Source organism: Colobus angolensis, unplaced genomic scaffold, assembly GCF_000951035.1.
Source record: "Colobus angolensis palliatus isolate OR3802 unplaced genomic scaffold, Cang.pa_1.0 Scaffold97, whole genome shotgun sequence".
Lineage (NCBI taxonomy): Eukaryota > Metazoa > Chordata > Mammalia > Primates > Cercopithecidae > Colobus > Colobus angolensis.
Genome location: NW_012123709.1, coordinates 6880064 through 6895003, shown reverse-complemented (window position 1 = coordinate 6895003; position 14940 = coordinate 6880064). Strand labels below are relative to the sequence as shown.

General features: G+C 40.6%; 1 protein-coding gene across 6 annotated transcripts in view; it reads right to left on the bottom strand.

Annotated features, from left to right (window-relative positions):
• Positions 1–890: 890 nt before the first annotated feature.
• The window catches only part of SLC12A6 (solute carrier family 12 (potassium/chloride transporter), member 6), a 117270-nt gene continuing 103220 nt past the window's right edge, over positions 891–14940 (bottom strand). For all 6 annotated transcript variants that reach the window (XM_011932686.1, XM_011932682.1, XM_011932683.1 and 3 more), the window contains 13 exons: positions 13977–14151; positions 13570–13688; positions 11918–12016; positions 9624–9743; positions 8758–8862; positions 8174–8342; positions 6613–6808; positions 5866–6035; positions 5048–5179; positions 4340–4447; positions 3637–3821; positions 2810–2943; positions 891–1601 (listed from right to left, as the gene is read on the bottom strand). In XM_011932686.1, coding sequence (XP_011788076.1) covers positions 1510–1601; positions 2810–2943; positions 3637–3821; positions 4340–4447; positions 5048–5179; positions 5866–6035; positions 6613–6808; positions 8174–8342; positions 8758–8862; positions 9624–9743; positions 11918–12016; positions 13570–13688; positions 13977–14151 — 1804 coding nt within the window. In that variant the 3' untranslated portion in view covers positions 891–1509. The remainder of the gene's footprint in view (positions 1602–2809; positions 2944–3636; positions 3822–4339; positions 4448–5047; positions 5180–5865; positions 6036–6612; positions 6809–8173; positions 8343–8757; positions 8863–9623; positions 9744–11917; positions 12017–13569; positions 13689–13976; positions 14152–14940) is intronic.

Sequence of the window (14940 nt, the reverse complement as noted above, 5' to 3'; positions counted from 1 at the left end):
ATCACAGGCATGCACCACCATGCCCGGCTGATTTTTGTATTTTTCATAGAGACAGGTTTTCACCATATTGGCCAGGCTGGTCTCGAACTCCTGACCTCAAGTGATTCACCTGCCTCAGCCTCCCAAAGTGCTGGGATTACAGGTGTGCGCCATGGCACCTGGCCTGAAGTTTCTGAAAACAAATAGAAGGCTTGGCTTGGTTAATCTTAGTTGAGAGCCAAGTTTACGTAGTCAGAATGAAAAATAAAATTGAAAGAAAAAGGGGAAAATGCTTATATTTGGCATTAAGTTGAATGCCTCAAGTCTTAACTACAGCTTTGTAGATGAGGCAAAAGATTTCTTAGTGGTAAAATTTCTTCAACAGGTCAATGCCAATCTGTATGCCATTTTAGCACAGTAGGTAAGGAGAGCAGCTGCTCAGTAACGTTGGCACCACGGAAAGAGTATGGCTCTAGAACTTCCAATTCCATTGCTAGATGTGCCCTTGAAAAGATGGCCCAGTGCTTTCAGGGAAGGATGTTTAGCCAGTTTTCCTAGTACTTGTTCCTTAAGATTTTTTGACCTGTGCTTAATAAGAGGGCATAAAAAAAGGCGCGGGGGTGGATGCAGTGGGGAGAAGAACCTATTGGTTAATGTGCACCATGACCTGCATTTCTTAGATAACAGCTTGTATGTTTTGTCCACGTTGCATAGAGAACCACAGACTATTTCAGTAAATGTTAATAGCTTCCTTTTGGAGTTCTCTTAGTTTGGCCATTTGAAAAGAACCCGAAAGAAATAATTTTTACCTTACCAAAACCAATTTCCATGGTAAGACTGCCTGTGTTACAACGACAGAATGGGTTTTGAGTTAAGAGAAATAAACAGTTGAAGTATACACTGACACAGTATGGATACTTAAATCTGGTATTTTGGGGGAATGTTTTTGAAGAAGTAGAGGCTACAGCCATGTTTCAAGTTGGTATCCTAATATAAAGTTAGAGCAGTGGGTATACTAAAGAAATATAGCTAAAAAATGTTTGCATCTTGGCTTGCCAAGGATAATAGGTCTAAATATACTTGACCATAAATTCTTTAGTAAGGTGAAGCTGTCTCTGGTTGTTATCCCCACGGTGTCATCATTGGACCATGACTTCTGAGATTCATCTTTAATGCTGAATATTTACTTGACTTGCTTTTTTTCTTCAGTTGAATTTCTGGTATCCCTTTTACCAATTCATTTATTGGCTCAGCTTGTTAATTCTAATTTGCCTTTGATTGCTCAGACGTGGCTCGCAAGACTTGAACATTGTTCTGAGTTGAGGGAATATCTGCTTTTTCTGTAAGGACTGCAGATCAGATGGGAGCTCTTTTACACAGGTACTTGAGGCTCAGCTCATCAAGAGTTCAGTATCATGTGTACAGAACACAGGCTTTTAGTTGAGTGGGAGTGGTAGTAATGAGCTGGCACTTCCATGGAGGATGTAGGCCTTTTAAGAAAACAGGCCAAGCACAGTCATTCAGAGTAGGTTATGAATAAATGGTGATCACTTCACTGCCACCACCCCGGACAAGTAGGACTCGCTCTAGTCCCTCGGTAAGCACCTCTAGGAACTCCATGTCTTCAAAACTTGTCAAGGAGACAGGCAAAAGAAGAGCACAAACTTACAATCTGGCATCATCATAATCTGAGGTTATCTGATCATACAGCTACAAAATTAGCTGCTTAATTATTATATATTCAGAAAAGTCTGAACTTTGGATTGAATTTAACCCTGTGCAGAAGTCACCAGGGATCCAGTCCTTTTGCATATATAATACAAGACTCCCATTTGTGTTAACTTTAAAAATGAGAAAACCTACAAGTGTTATTCTAAGTAAGATAAAAATGATGAAAGAAGAAGAAAAGCCACAATAGGGCAGCTAACAAGGTTCCTACAGAGAACCCAAGTAATTTTCTAAGTGAAGCTGCTCAAGTCAGATTTTTCTGCCAGTTCGATTTGTCTTTTTCTTTTTAAACCTTTTTTTTTTTTTTTGAGACAGAATTTCCTCTTGTTGCCCAGGCTGGGATGCAATGGTGCTATCTTGGCTCACTGCAACCTTCGCCTCCTGGTTCAAGTGATTCTCCTGCCTCAGCCTCCCAAGTGGCTCGGATTACAGGCACCCGCTACCACACCCAGCTAACTTTTGTATTTTTAGTAGAGACAGGGTTTCACCATGTTGGCCAGCTTGGTCTTGAACTCCTGACCTCAGGTGATCCACCCGCCTCAGCCTCCCAAAGTGCTGGGATTACAGGCGTGAGTCACCACACCCGGCCTAAACCTCTTTTTCTTAATGGTACTGGTGGGAATAAACTAATTTATGTGTCAGTGCTGAAGGGTTTCCCTTATCCCCAGAGTCCTGGCATGAAGGTATGAGGAAGAATACCTATCTCTTTTCCCTCAGTTAAAGGAGGTTCTATCTCAGCTTCTCCCCTAACTCTATCCAAAAGAAAAAGGCTTTGCAAAGCAGGTAGAACCTAAAAAGGAGAAAGGATGTGGGTATGCTGTCTGTAGGATTGTCAGGAAGGGTTTTATACACTGAAAATTTGATGTCATGTTGCAAATACACCACCTGAAATGTCTTTTAGAACTGAATTATATTTGCCCCAACTCCCCTAAAAGAGATTCGTCTCATAACTTTGTAAAAATCCTTGCCTAAGACTTTTAAGTCTTCCTTCCTTAAAGAGGGAAAGTGGGGCACAGACAATGACTTTTATCGTTACCTAGTTATCTCAGAAAGAGGTTAAGGAGATCTTCCCTACTGGAAGCCCCACTCTTGGAAAGGATACAATTTTCATCACCCTCAGGGTTTCGGGGTGGCCCTGGCATATTCAATAAAACCAGCTTTGCTTCATGGGACTTGTTAACTATAACCTCGTTGAGTTTCACTGCTGTATGCATCCGCCTCACATTGGACTGGTCCCTGAGTGGGAAGAAATAAAGGTTGTTAAGGTAAAAAGAAAACTAACTACATAGTCAACGTTAAAAACTTGAGATCCAGAGCTTTTTCACTTGACTATGGGTCATCTGATAAAATGATTTCTTTTTTCTTTTTTTGAGAGGGAGTTTAGCTCATGTCCCCCAGGCCTGAGTGCAGTGGCGCAATCTCGGCTCACTGCAACCTCCGCCTCCCAGGTTCAAGCAATTTTCCTGTCTCAGCCTCCCGAGTAACTGGGATGACAGGCGCCCATCACCATGCCCGGCTAATTTTTTTTGTATTTTTAGTAGAGACAGGGTTTCACCATGTTGGACAGGCTGGTCTCGAACTCCTGACCTCAGGTAATCCACGTGCCTCTGCCTCCCAAAGTGCTGGCATTACAGGCCTGAGCCACTGCGCCCGGCCTAAAATGATTTCTTTGTGATATTAATGTCTGGGTTTTCTCATTCTCTGTTTGCTTATTTTATAGTAAGAACACAGTATGGAGGTGAACTATGGATAGAAGGGATGGTTAGCTTGTGTACCGTATTCATTGGGAGCCAGTATGAATAGGCAAACAATAATGAGGTGGTTAGATTCAGGGTTAAATGAACAGACTCCATCCTGTGTGTCCAGGCAGTCACATTTGTGCCACTGGTTAGGTTATTCTATGATAAACTTGGGAGTGGGAAAACTTACGGACGCATGTTAAGCAGGTCCTGGAATCCTTCCATTGACTTGGCTTTTTGTCCCCGGGATGCCATGTACTTGTCTTTTGTCCAAGTCATGTGCACCTTCTCCTGATAGGTTTCTGTCTCTTCATCCTCATCAGAGCCAATGCTGGTCAATCGTAGCATTGAGTTTCGGTCTTTCACCAACTGTGCCTGAGGAAGAAGGTCCACCACAAGTTATTCTACCAAATTTTCTCTCATGCTTCATCTTTGGTTATTTTGAAGTAATAATGGGTTATAGTGGAATAACTGACAGTGAGAAGGAAAGAATTTGTCATCTTGTGAAAACAATATAGTATCATCCCTTTTTTTTAATTTTTTTTTTTTTGGGGGTTTGAGATGGAGTCTTGCTCTGTCACCCAGGCTGGAGTGCAGTGGCGCGATCTTGGCTCACTGCAAGATCCGCCTCCCAGGTTTAAGCAATTCTCTGCCTGAATAGCTGGGATTACAGGCACATGCCACCATGCCCGGCTAATTTTTGTACTTTGGTAGAGACAGGGTTTCACCATCTTGGCCAGGCTGGTTGTGAACTCCTGACCTCTTGATCCACCCACCTCAGCCTCCCAAGGTGCTGGGATTACAGGCGTGAGTCACCACGCCCAGCCCAGTATCATCCCTTTCAGTGACAGACTTCAGAGAGCCCGGATTGGATTGACGCAGTAAGGTCTCACCTCTCTGTCCCGCTCTGTTTTGGAGAGCCGCATGTGCCGGAGCATCTGGGACCTCTGCTCCATCATTAAAGTGCGCTCGTAAGTATATGCTGATATATCACTGTCATGCTGCCACAGACATCACACAAAGGGGGCCAAAAGCACAAAGGAGAAAGAAGGATGAACCATACATTTTTATTTCCAGTCACTAAATTAAACCAGGGAAAGCATCACAATATTAACCTACGTTTCACCCCTATTTTGTTTAGACACTGAGCTACATAAATGTTTTTGTGATTGTGGATAAAATCCAGAGGCCCTGAGAGTCTTTTCCATAATCTAACCAAGACATGTGTTGCCTTGAAACACAAAATACAAACTCTAGTCTCTTTTTAATACTGTTAGGTTTTTTTTTAAAGCCATGTGTGATTTTAAGCTAACTATATGAATTAAAATTTCATAAAACTATATGAAGCAGATGAGAATCTGGCAGAAATATAAGGGCTGTGTGATAAACAAGAAAGCAAAACCAAAAAGTAACATCAAACATGTATCACATATACATTCTACTCAGGGCAACAAATTAGGGATTTTTTGTTTTTGTTTTTGGCACTAGGGAATTAATCCATATTTACAGCTGAAAAATTTCCCAAACCAGAAAAGATTCAAGCACGACAGGGTGAGGAATGGGGGAATGAACCTCTTGTATCTCAAACTCAGCTTTCTCACCATCTCCACCACTTCTACCTCCGCCTCAATGCGCAAGTGATACAGGAAGGTGGCTAGGTCCTTCTTCATTTGGATGCTGTTGTCTTCTAATTGGGCTACTGTGAAGATCCGTATGCTGCACTTTCGCCACACCTGAGAGAGTGACATACACATGTGGAAAATTAGAGCAAGGAGGCAAAAAAAGTTATTTCCTAAGACATAAGACATAAGACATAAGACATTGTGGTCTAGAAGAATCTTGCTATAGGTAGTATGAGGCTATTTGTTCCTAGTTTCCTACTTGCCATGTTATTGTATTAGGGCAAAAGATTGACTAAACACCACATTTAATACAGTTTTAAGGAGTCCTTAATTTCATAACAAGAAAACACTGGCAAAAGAAAAGATGGCTCATGATATGTTAAGAGGGTGCTTTATTCAGCTAGTACATCAATGACAACATGCAGACTATATATTTACTATTTTAAATTTCATTTAATTAGTTTTACCACGGAATGAGCGCATATATGTGTGCAATACACACACATACAAATACCTTAAGTTTCCAGTACTTTTTTTAAAAGGATGTGTTCAACTTTTTGTTTTCCCCAAAGGCTCATATGGAACTTTATTAATTGGCTGAATTTCACTTGGAGATAAGTAGGTATCAAATACAAAGACAATTATTTCTCTTAAGGTTGAAAGTGGGATCACAGGAAAGCCTAGAATAACTTCCAACTCTTCTGATTCTAAACCCCAACACTATACAATCAGAGAAAGAATCTGGCGAACTAGGACAGAAGGGAGAAAGACTTGCAAAGAAGAGTTGTCTCAAATACCTTGTGCTGTTTCAGCAGGAATGGTAGTAGCATGAGCATCCCCCCATCATGCACAATCCACCACACATCAATGTTGCCCTCAGAAAATTGCTCCACATTGCTGGGAAAGAAGGAGATGTTTTTAGCCACCAGCAGTGCGAGATGGGCAGCAGTTGTCACTCGAACTGTGCCTAGGGAGAAAAAAGAATAAGCAGAGAAGAATCCTTAGGCTTGCCTTGCTTCCTAGCATGTCAGGAAAGCAAGGAAATGCTCTCTTCACACTTCTTTGAGCAAGGGGTCCTATTTACTTAGATTATATCTCATTACATAACAAAAATCATTGTGAAAAATCTGAATAGCTCACAGAATTAGACTGAGAACCACAGTTTATGTTACAGGGTATATCCTGATTACTACATTTCTAAGGGGGGATACGTGAATTTGGGAGATGATGATGCTGAAGAACAATTCTTCCAATTTCTGTGAGAACATCAATTTGGAAAATCACAAATGAAAACATGGCAATTTTGGAGATAATTCCTAGCACAAGACTTGATAGAAATAAATAATTCATGAACATGATGTGAAGCTGAAGGGGACAGGTAGAATCTGGCATTACTACCAGACTACTAGTAGTTTTTCAGGTTGTCTTATAAGACTATGCTTCAGCAATGGCATAGTCTCTATTTTAGGAGGCTAGGGGTGACAGAGATTTAACTATATCCCCTCGACTCAGGCCCTTAGGTTGGTATGAGAAATGGTTAGTACCAATAAAAGTCTTCCAAGCGCGGGCATCTTCGCTTTGACGCCAGCCATTAGGCCAGCCCATCACCACTGTGTTGTGCTTCATGCCCCCAAGGCCACATGACTGGATAAGGTGGGAAATGCCCTCTCTCAGCTTGGCGGCCACCACCAGCTGGCAGAATCCTTTTACCTTCTCTGCCTCCATTAGGTGCTTTATGGTCTGAAAGAGACACAGGACCACAACACTGAAGTGGTTCACTCTGGACCTTTTAACCCATTATTCCTTCTCCATATTACATCCCCTACCTTTTTCCAAAGTCTTCATAAATCTGTATCGTCTACAGAAAAGTCCAAAAAGTTAAAATTATCCCAAAGGAATTTCATGATCTTTTATCTTTTTCACTTTCTAGGTGCTTACTACATATTTTTGCCTCTGTAGCTGGTTGTCTACATGTAGTTTCTCTGCTTTTTTCCTCTGTTCTGCTTTTGTTCCTTTGCACCATACCAAAAAACTGGGAACAGGGATCTCTACAAAGTGAATATTCAACATTCTTTCTCAGTTTACCAGGGTGATTCACTAGTGTGAACAAGATCTCCTTCCTGCCTCAGCCCCAGTCATGCCCTGACTCATCTTACCAGAAACTCAATATGATGATTCAGTTTCACTTTAGAATTTTCTCAGGTATGTTTTCTTTTTTGCTTCTCCCATTCCCATATGCTTTTTGACATTTTAATGGTGATTATTCATGACACTTGTATTTGCATTACTCTTCCTTTAGTCGAACCAATTTGGAGATATCATCGCATTTACTCTTACTCCACCCTCTCGGTGGTAAGAGGAAGGGAATAATGGTACGGAAAATGGAATGACTTTTGCAAAGGCACAGATTAAATCAGTGATGTGGCTGACAACTAGGCTCTCCTGATTTTCAATCCTGGGTACCTTTTATTAATTTTTACCATCATTCTGGAGTAATGTTTCTTCAGCATTTCTAGTGTTTAGGATTTGAAAGTATTCCAAAATGAAATCCAGTAAGACTTTTGAAATGCCATTGAACACACTGAACACAATGACATTTCAAAAACAACAGGATTAGTTCTATCATATATAATAAATATTAGCGTGAAAACAACTTCCTTGTTCAAGTGGAACTTTAATGTTCAGTACAGCTAACCAGAAGTGGCAAAGGAATCTTGCTCATGATACCACATAGATTAAAGAGGAAGAAAATTTGGTCATTACTCGTTGTCACAAGATTGAGAGGAACGCTCTCCATAGTTCAAGGGATCAATTTATTTACATGACTTTTCTCAGTGCTTAATGTTTAGAGTATATTTGAAAATAATGTCTAGACTTGATAATCATCTTATAATTTAGTAATGCTTTAAATGGGAAGAAGGAATAAATAACTATTTTCTGGCTCATCTTATTATTTGGGAGACAGTATCTGTTCACAGGTCAGCACTAAGTGAGAAACCTCCTAGATCACTCAGGAACAAGATTCAAGTAGAAGTTTGAGGTCTTACTACTTAACATCACAAAGCTGTAAGCTGAGTTCCAATACATCAAAAGTCTGACTCTTACCTGCTCAGCAGCTAAAGCTTCACCGTAGTTCTCTAGGAAGTTCCCCACGATGACAGAGCCCACAATAGTGAGACCTTTTCCTGCTTTGAGCTGTGAGGCAAAGGTGAGGAGGCGAGGATGCTTGACATGCAAGTCTTCATCTAGTTTCAGTAATACAAGCAACTGAGGCCTGTGAAGAAGTTGGTGGGGGTTGGAGGGGAGGAGAAAACATTTTGGGTTTGGGGAACAGAATGACAGACTCCACCCTGTAATTCAGGAGATCTGTATGAAACAGGTAATTTGTCAGAAGGAAGAAATCACAGGAAATGACAGGATGAGGGTATTAGTTTGAATGCTCCCAGTACTATCTCAAGTTGATCAGTCTTCAAGGAAGAATAAATTGTGAAGAATAATAAATTGTAGAAATCTTGCTCATAAGTGACATGAAGAAAAGGGGATAAAAAAATTAAGGATTTAGAATAGTTCAAAACAGGTCCATTATACCAATTCCTTGAGCCACATGGTTTCCTTATCCTGTAATCAACAAAGCACATATTTTTGTGTGTTAACTATGTGCCAAATACTGCTAGTGTTGATTTCTTTACCTCCAGTTTTTAGTGTGTGGAGGTCCTTCCTCCAACCGAAGCAAAGCAAACCGGGCTGCACTGAGGGACAGCCCACGGATACCATCACCCCATTCTTTCTCCGCTCTGCGAGAAAAAGAGCAGAGACAAATTTAAAACTATAGTAAGTATACTTTCAAAAACTAAAGTTTTTTTCTGAATCTAAAAATCACACATGTGCAAGGTAGAAGATTAAAGCTCAGATTAATGATTTACATAATGTTCTTTACTAATATAATGAACCCGATGTAGGCAGATCAACAGCACCAACAGACTACACTGCACTGCACAGTTCAGAATAAAGCCTGACGGGGTCACTCATTCAGTCCTTCTACCTAATTGTTCAAAACAATAATGTAAAAGAGCAATTTAGATTAGAAAATTATAACAGACCTGGAGTTTAAGTTACTTTGAAAATAATGCAGAGAAAGTAAAGTTCAATGTGATCTTCTGAATAAGAATGTTACTTCGTCCTCAGTTTTGAAAGTTGTAAGTCTTAGTAGTTACAAAGTTGTTCAGAACTAATTTCTTTTTCATTTCAGAGACAATCCCTTGACTGAAGAGATAAGCAAAAGTATTTATATTTGTGTTATACTTTGTTTAGTACTAATCATTATTATTTGGATATGTCCTTTGTTATTTTCCATTGATCCATTCATACTTTCTCAATGGATTTCCCTTGTGATGAAAAGCTTGCCTCAGTAAGACGGTTAGAGAATTAGGGGTACAAAATATAGTTATGAAAATGAAGTTACCTGGGTCCTTAATGTATTTTCACTGAACTGGCTCTAACCAAACTAGCTAGTCCTGCTACTTTTAGCAGTGATCAAGGTTAAATCCACACTCACCCTTGGTACTCAATGTACTTGTAGATCATACCAGCTATCACCATGGCTACGATGGCGTAATACCAGGAAGAAATGAACATCAGAGCCAGACAGATACTCATTCCCATGAAAGAAAGGGCCCTAGAAAATTAAAAACAAATACAAAAAAGTATCTTTTAAAGTAGCTGAAAAAGAAGCTTATGTTAGAGGTGCTTCTCAAACGATCTGTAGTGAGGGATTATTTTTTAAAAGCTTTGAAACTATTATAACTTTTATAAAATGCAATGAAAATGAATTATTCGAAAAATCAGCACATGCCTGGATGCTGTAGCAATGTCACACTGCCACAAAAGTTTCTAAATGCTTATTCTCAATTCTACAGTTGTCTTATCATGAAACAGTCAGTAGATGTGCACTAAATCCCAAACTGTCCTTTGCAACAGACCAACTGCTGTTATGTTTCCAACTGCTGGAAAACCATGTAAATAACAGAACACTATCAGTCACCTGCAGTTATGAGGACAATTAATACTTACTTGGCAAAGCCAGGATGGGACACGCAGCCAGAAATGTTAATAACTCTAGGATCTTTTGAAAAATTTCATATAAACATTTCTAAAAAGTTTATAAACATTTATTAGCATAACTGCAGAACTCACTGAGAAAAATTATTTTTGGGCTAGGCATGGTGGCTCACGGCTGTAATCCCAGCACTTTGGGAGGCTAAGGCAGGCGGATCATGAGGTCAGGAGATCGAGACCATCCTGGCTAACATGGTGAAACTCTGTCTCTACTAAAAATACAAAAACTTAGCCGGGTGTGGTGGCAGGTGCCTGTAGTCCCAGCTACTTGGGAGGCTGAGGCAAGAGAATGGCATGAGCCCAGGAGGCAGAGCTTGCAGTGAGCCGAGATCGCACCACTGCACTCCAGCCTGGGCGACAGAGTGAAACTCTGTCTCAAAAAAAAAAAAAAAAAAAGAAAAATTATTTTTGGACTGTACATAAGAGAAACCTGGCAGACGGTAATGGATTAATTGCTTGTTTTGACCACACAAATTAGGCAGATGACTATATTTACTTAAGTTTTTCTGTGTACAGAATGAACAACTGAGCTCTGTGATGAAGTTTTAAGAATGAACAGGAGTGTTAATCTGGAGAAAACTAGGATGTAATGAAAATATAGGGTAAAGAGAAAGAGAAAAATAGAAGCAAGATAGCAACAAAAAAAGTTTATACAGAACTTTTTTTTTTTTTTTTGAGACGGAGTTTCCCTCTTGTTGCCCAGGCTGCAGTGCAGTGGCACAATCTCGGCTCACTGCAACCTCTGCCTCCCAAGTCCAAATGATTCTCCTACCTCAGCCTCTCGAGTAGCTGGGATTACAGGCATACGCCACCATGCCCAGCTAACCTTTGTATTTTTAACAGAGATGGGGTTTCTCCATGTTGGTCAGGCTGGTCTCAACCTCCTGACCTCAGGTGATCCGCCCGCCCTGGCCTCCCAAAGTGCTGGGATTACAGGCATGAGGCAATGCTCCCGGCCTCATGAAGAACTGTTAACTAACGTTAAAGCTAGAAAGAGGATCAGAGGCATTAAAAATTAGTTGAAGATTTTAATTTTTGCCCAATAAAGGTTACATCACTGTCCACCATTGGTAAGTGAAGACAGAAAGGGATCAAGGAGAAAGTTAGCAAAGAAGAATGTAGCAGTGGGTACATACGGGACATAATTAATGAGCTCTTAGCTATGAGAGGACAGATATGGGATGGTAGCCAAAAATCTTTCATGACAACCCCTTCAGGACTGGGGAGACTTAACTACAACAGCAGCAACAGTTCATTGAGAGCTGAGCTTTACTATGTACCAGGCACTACGACAAGCACTTTAGATTTATTAGTCCCATTTTACAAATGAATAAAATTAAATTTGACATGGTTATGTGCTTTGCTGAAGGTTAGAAAGCTAGGAAATAGTAGAGCTGAGATTGGAACTTAGAACCTCTGACTCCGTAGCCCCAAGAGACAAACAGGAAAATAAATATGCAAGAGAAGGTTGTTTTAACCTGAAAATTACAGAAGGCTGGAAATACCTATTTTGTGCTTTTGCTCTACTCCCATTGGGTGTTGTAAGTTATTATAAAGTGATATAGGAAAATTGGATAGGAGGGTGAGGATTCAGATAAGAATTGAAAGTTGAAACAGTATGAAATGGCTAACCAAGAAAAGAATTTCATCGAGAACCCAGACTCTCCTAGTTTTCTACTTCAAAGATGGGTTCTCTCCAAACGTGAGTGAAAAGAATAAAAGAAGCAGACTTACCAATGGTAGTAGCGGAATCGGGGTCTCCAGTTGGGTGTTCGAAGTAATGTTTGCAAGGCACATGCCAAGTTTACAAAGAGGTAACACATGAGAAAAAACCTGAAGAATGAAAAGAGTAAGAGGAATGATTCTTATTGTAAGATGATTCTTTGAAGGTTAAGTAACTGGAGACCTTTGCTGTATTGAAGCCTGTTTCTAGACAACTAACCCTTGATTAAGCAGGAAGCAGAGAAACTTCAACCTCTCCCCACAAAGCTGCTCATCCTTCTCTGTTCTCTCAGTCAATGACTTTACCAGTCTTTACCCAGTTGTTCTTAGGATAATCCAGGTTTCCTCTTCCTTACCCTTGTTCCAAATTCACTTACCAAGTCCTATGGATTCTATTTAAAAATCTCTAACCTGCTTCTCTTCCTTTTCATCTCTACTACTAATCACCTTAATTTAGGCTCTCATTTCTTCTTTCCAATTAGCATTCCCTAATTAGCATTAGAGGAGCAAGTCTAGCCTCCTTCGAATCCATCTTTTATACCAGACTGATCATCCTAAAGCATTATCATTTTGTTCTCAAAGATTACCCACTACTACCAGGTAAAAGTTCCAGACCCTTTGTGATCCGGATCTACCTACTTCTCTATTCTGCTATTCCCTCAACATGCACCCTCCACTCTAGCCAAACTACTTCCAGTTCTCTGGATATGCTACCTTATGTCATTCCTCAATTCCTTTATACGCATTCTCTGCCTGAAATGTTCTTCACCCCTTCTTTTCTTAGCAAATAACCAGTTATTCTTCAAGATACAAGTATCACTTCCTCCAGAAAATCTTTCTCGAGTTTCTGTCTGTTTACATGCCCTGCCCTGGTGTTCCTATGGCACTCAGTGTTCACCCTTACCATGGCACTCGTCACGCTATATGGGAATCATTGGTTTCCTTATCCATTATCAGTTCCATAAGATTGTGTCTTATCCATCTTTGTATTCCCAGAATACCATATTACACAGTGCCAGGTAAGTAGTAAGTCATCAATAAATCACAGGTGAATAAATAAAAAAACTAACAGTGGTGGTAAAAGCTACAACCAACTGATAATGAATTAGAAATGAAGCCAAAGAACTTCTGAATTTAAACAGGTAGGAAAAGGCCGGGCGCGATGGCTCAAGCCTGTAACCCCAGCACTTTGGGAGGCCGAGACGGGCAGATCACGAGGTCAGGAGATCGAGACCATCCTGGCTAACACAGTGAAACCCTGTCTCTACTAAAAAATACAAAAAACTAGCCGGGCGAGGTGGCGGGCGCCTGTAGTCCCAGCTACTCGGGAGGCTGAGGCAGGAGAATGGCATAAACCCGGGAGGCGGAGCTTGCAGTGAGTGAGCTGAGATCCGGCCACTGCACTCCAGCCCGGGCGACAGAGCGAGACTCCGTCTCAAAAATAAATAAATAAATAAATAAATAAATAAATAGGTAGGAAAAAACCTAGTAACTTACAAAAGTTAGCCTTACTTGAGAGTTCTCAGGAATGACTTTTATTTAAAGTGAAGTTATGTCTGTATTTAGCCCACTCTGTTATCACTACTGTTACATGACTGAGGGAAATAAACATGCATTATTTATCATGTAAGCAAGAATAACTGAAGAAAATCACTGGCTCTTACATGGAAAGAATTGGGGCCACAAGATCCAGGGAGGCAATAAGTATTCCGAGCTCTGCAATGGCAGCAGTTAGAAGTAAAGCCCAGGTAGGTTCCCCATTGGCTTTGCTGTGGCCAAAAACCTGTACACAGAAAGGAAATACCAGGCATAGGAGTATTGAGTCATTGCTCTCCTATTTCTCTAGCCTACAGTTTCAGACATCTGGAAGATCAATAGTGTTACAACTGTGATATCTTTTAAACACCTTTACAGCACTCACATGTAAACTCATGCTTGGGATTTAGAGGGTCTTGTACTACAAACCCATGTCTCCACATTTATGGTCTAGTAATTTCTAAGCCCATGAAGACCACACTGTTTTTCATTAAAGCTGGGAAAAAAGAAGAAGGCATAAAAAAAGGTCACTCACCCTCAGAAATGGTATGATGTTATCCTTGGCAATAGCTTGTAGCAGCCTCGGTGCACCTGTGAGGCTCTGCAGTCCAGCCCCACACGTTGAAAAGAAGGAGCCAATAACAATCACCCATGGGGATGGCCAAGATAAGGTGCCCACCACCAAATTACCTTTCACAGCATCACCGAACCTGGGAAAGAAATAGGAGTAGGGAAATTTAATCTGGAAATAACTTTAGACTGAAAGACTAGAGAGACATTCACTCATTCTTTTTTCCTTTTTGCTTTTTTTTTTTTTTTTTTTGGAGACGGTTTTTTTTTTTTTTTTTGGAGACAGAGTCTCACTCTGTCACCCAGGCTAGAGTGTAGTGGTGTGATCTTGGCTCACTCCAAACTCCACCCACCTAAGTTCAAGCGATTCTCCTGCCTTGGCTTTGCAAGCATCTGGGATTACAGGTGTGCGCCAACACACCTGGCTAATTTTTGTATTTTTAGTAGAGACGAGGTTTCACCATGTGGCCCAGGCTGGTCTTGAACTCTTGGCCTCAAGTGATTCACATGCCTGAGCCTCCCAAAGTGCTGGGATTACAGGCGTGAGCCACTGAGTCTGGCCCACTCAATTTTTTTTTCTATTTATAAATTTTAGAGAATCAAAAGTAAGACAAGTAATATTACAAAATATAAAGATAGCCAGATTTGATCAAAAGGCACTATTGACCTATATTAGGAAAAAAAACGTATGGGGCTAGAAAATAAGCTAAGCTTCAGTTTTAACTTTCCCCTTCAGGGTATCAAAATATCTGCTTTTTAGAAAAATTGAGGCCAGGCGCGGTGGCTCAAGCCTGTAATCCCAGCATTTTGGGAGGCTGAGACGGGCGGATTACGAGGTCAGGAGATCAAGACCATCCTGGCTAACATGGTGAAATCCCATCTCTACTAAAAAAATACAAAAAACTAGCCGGGCGAGGTGGCGGGCGCCT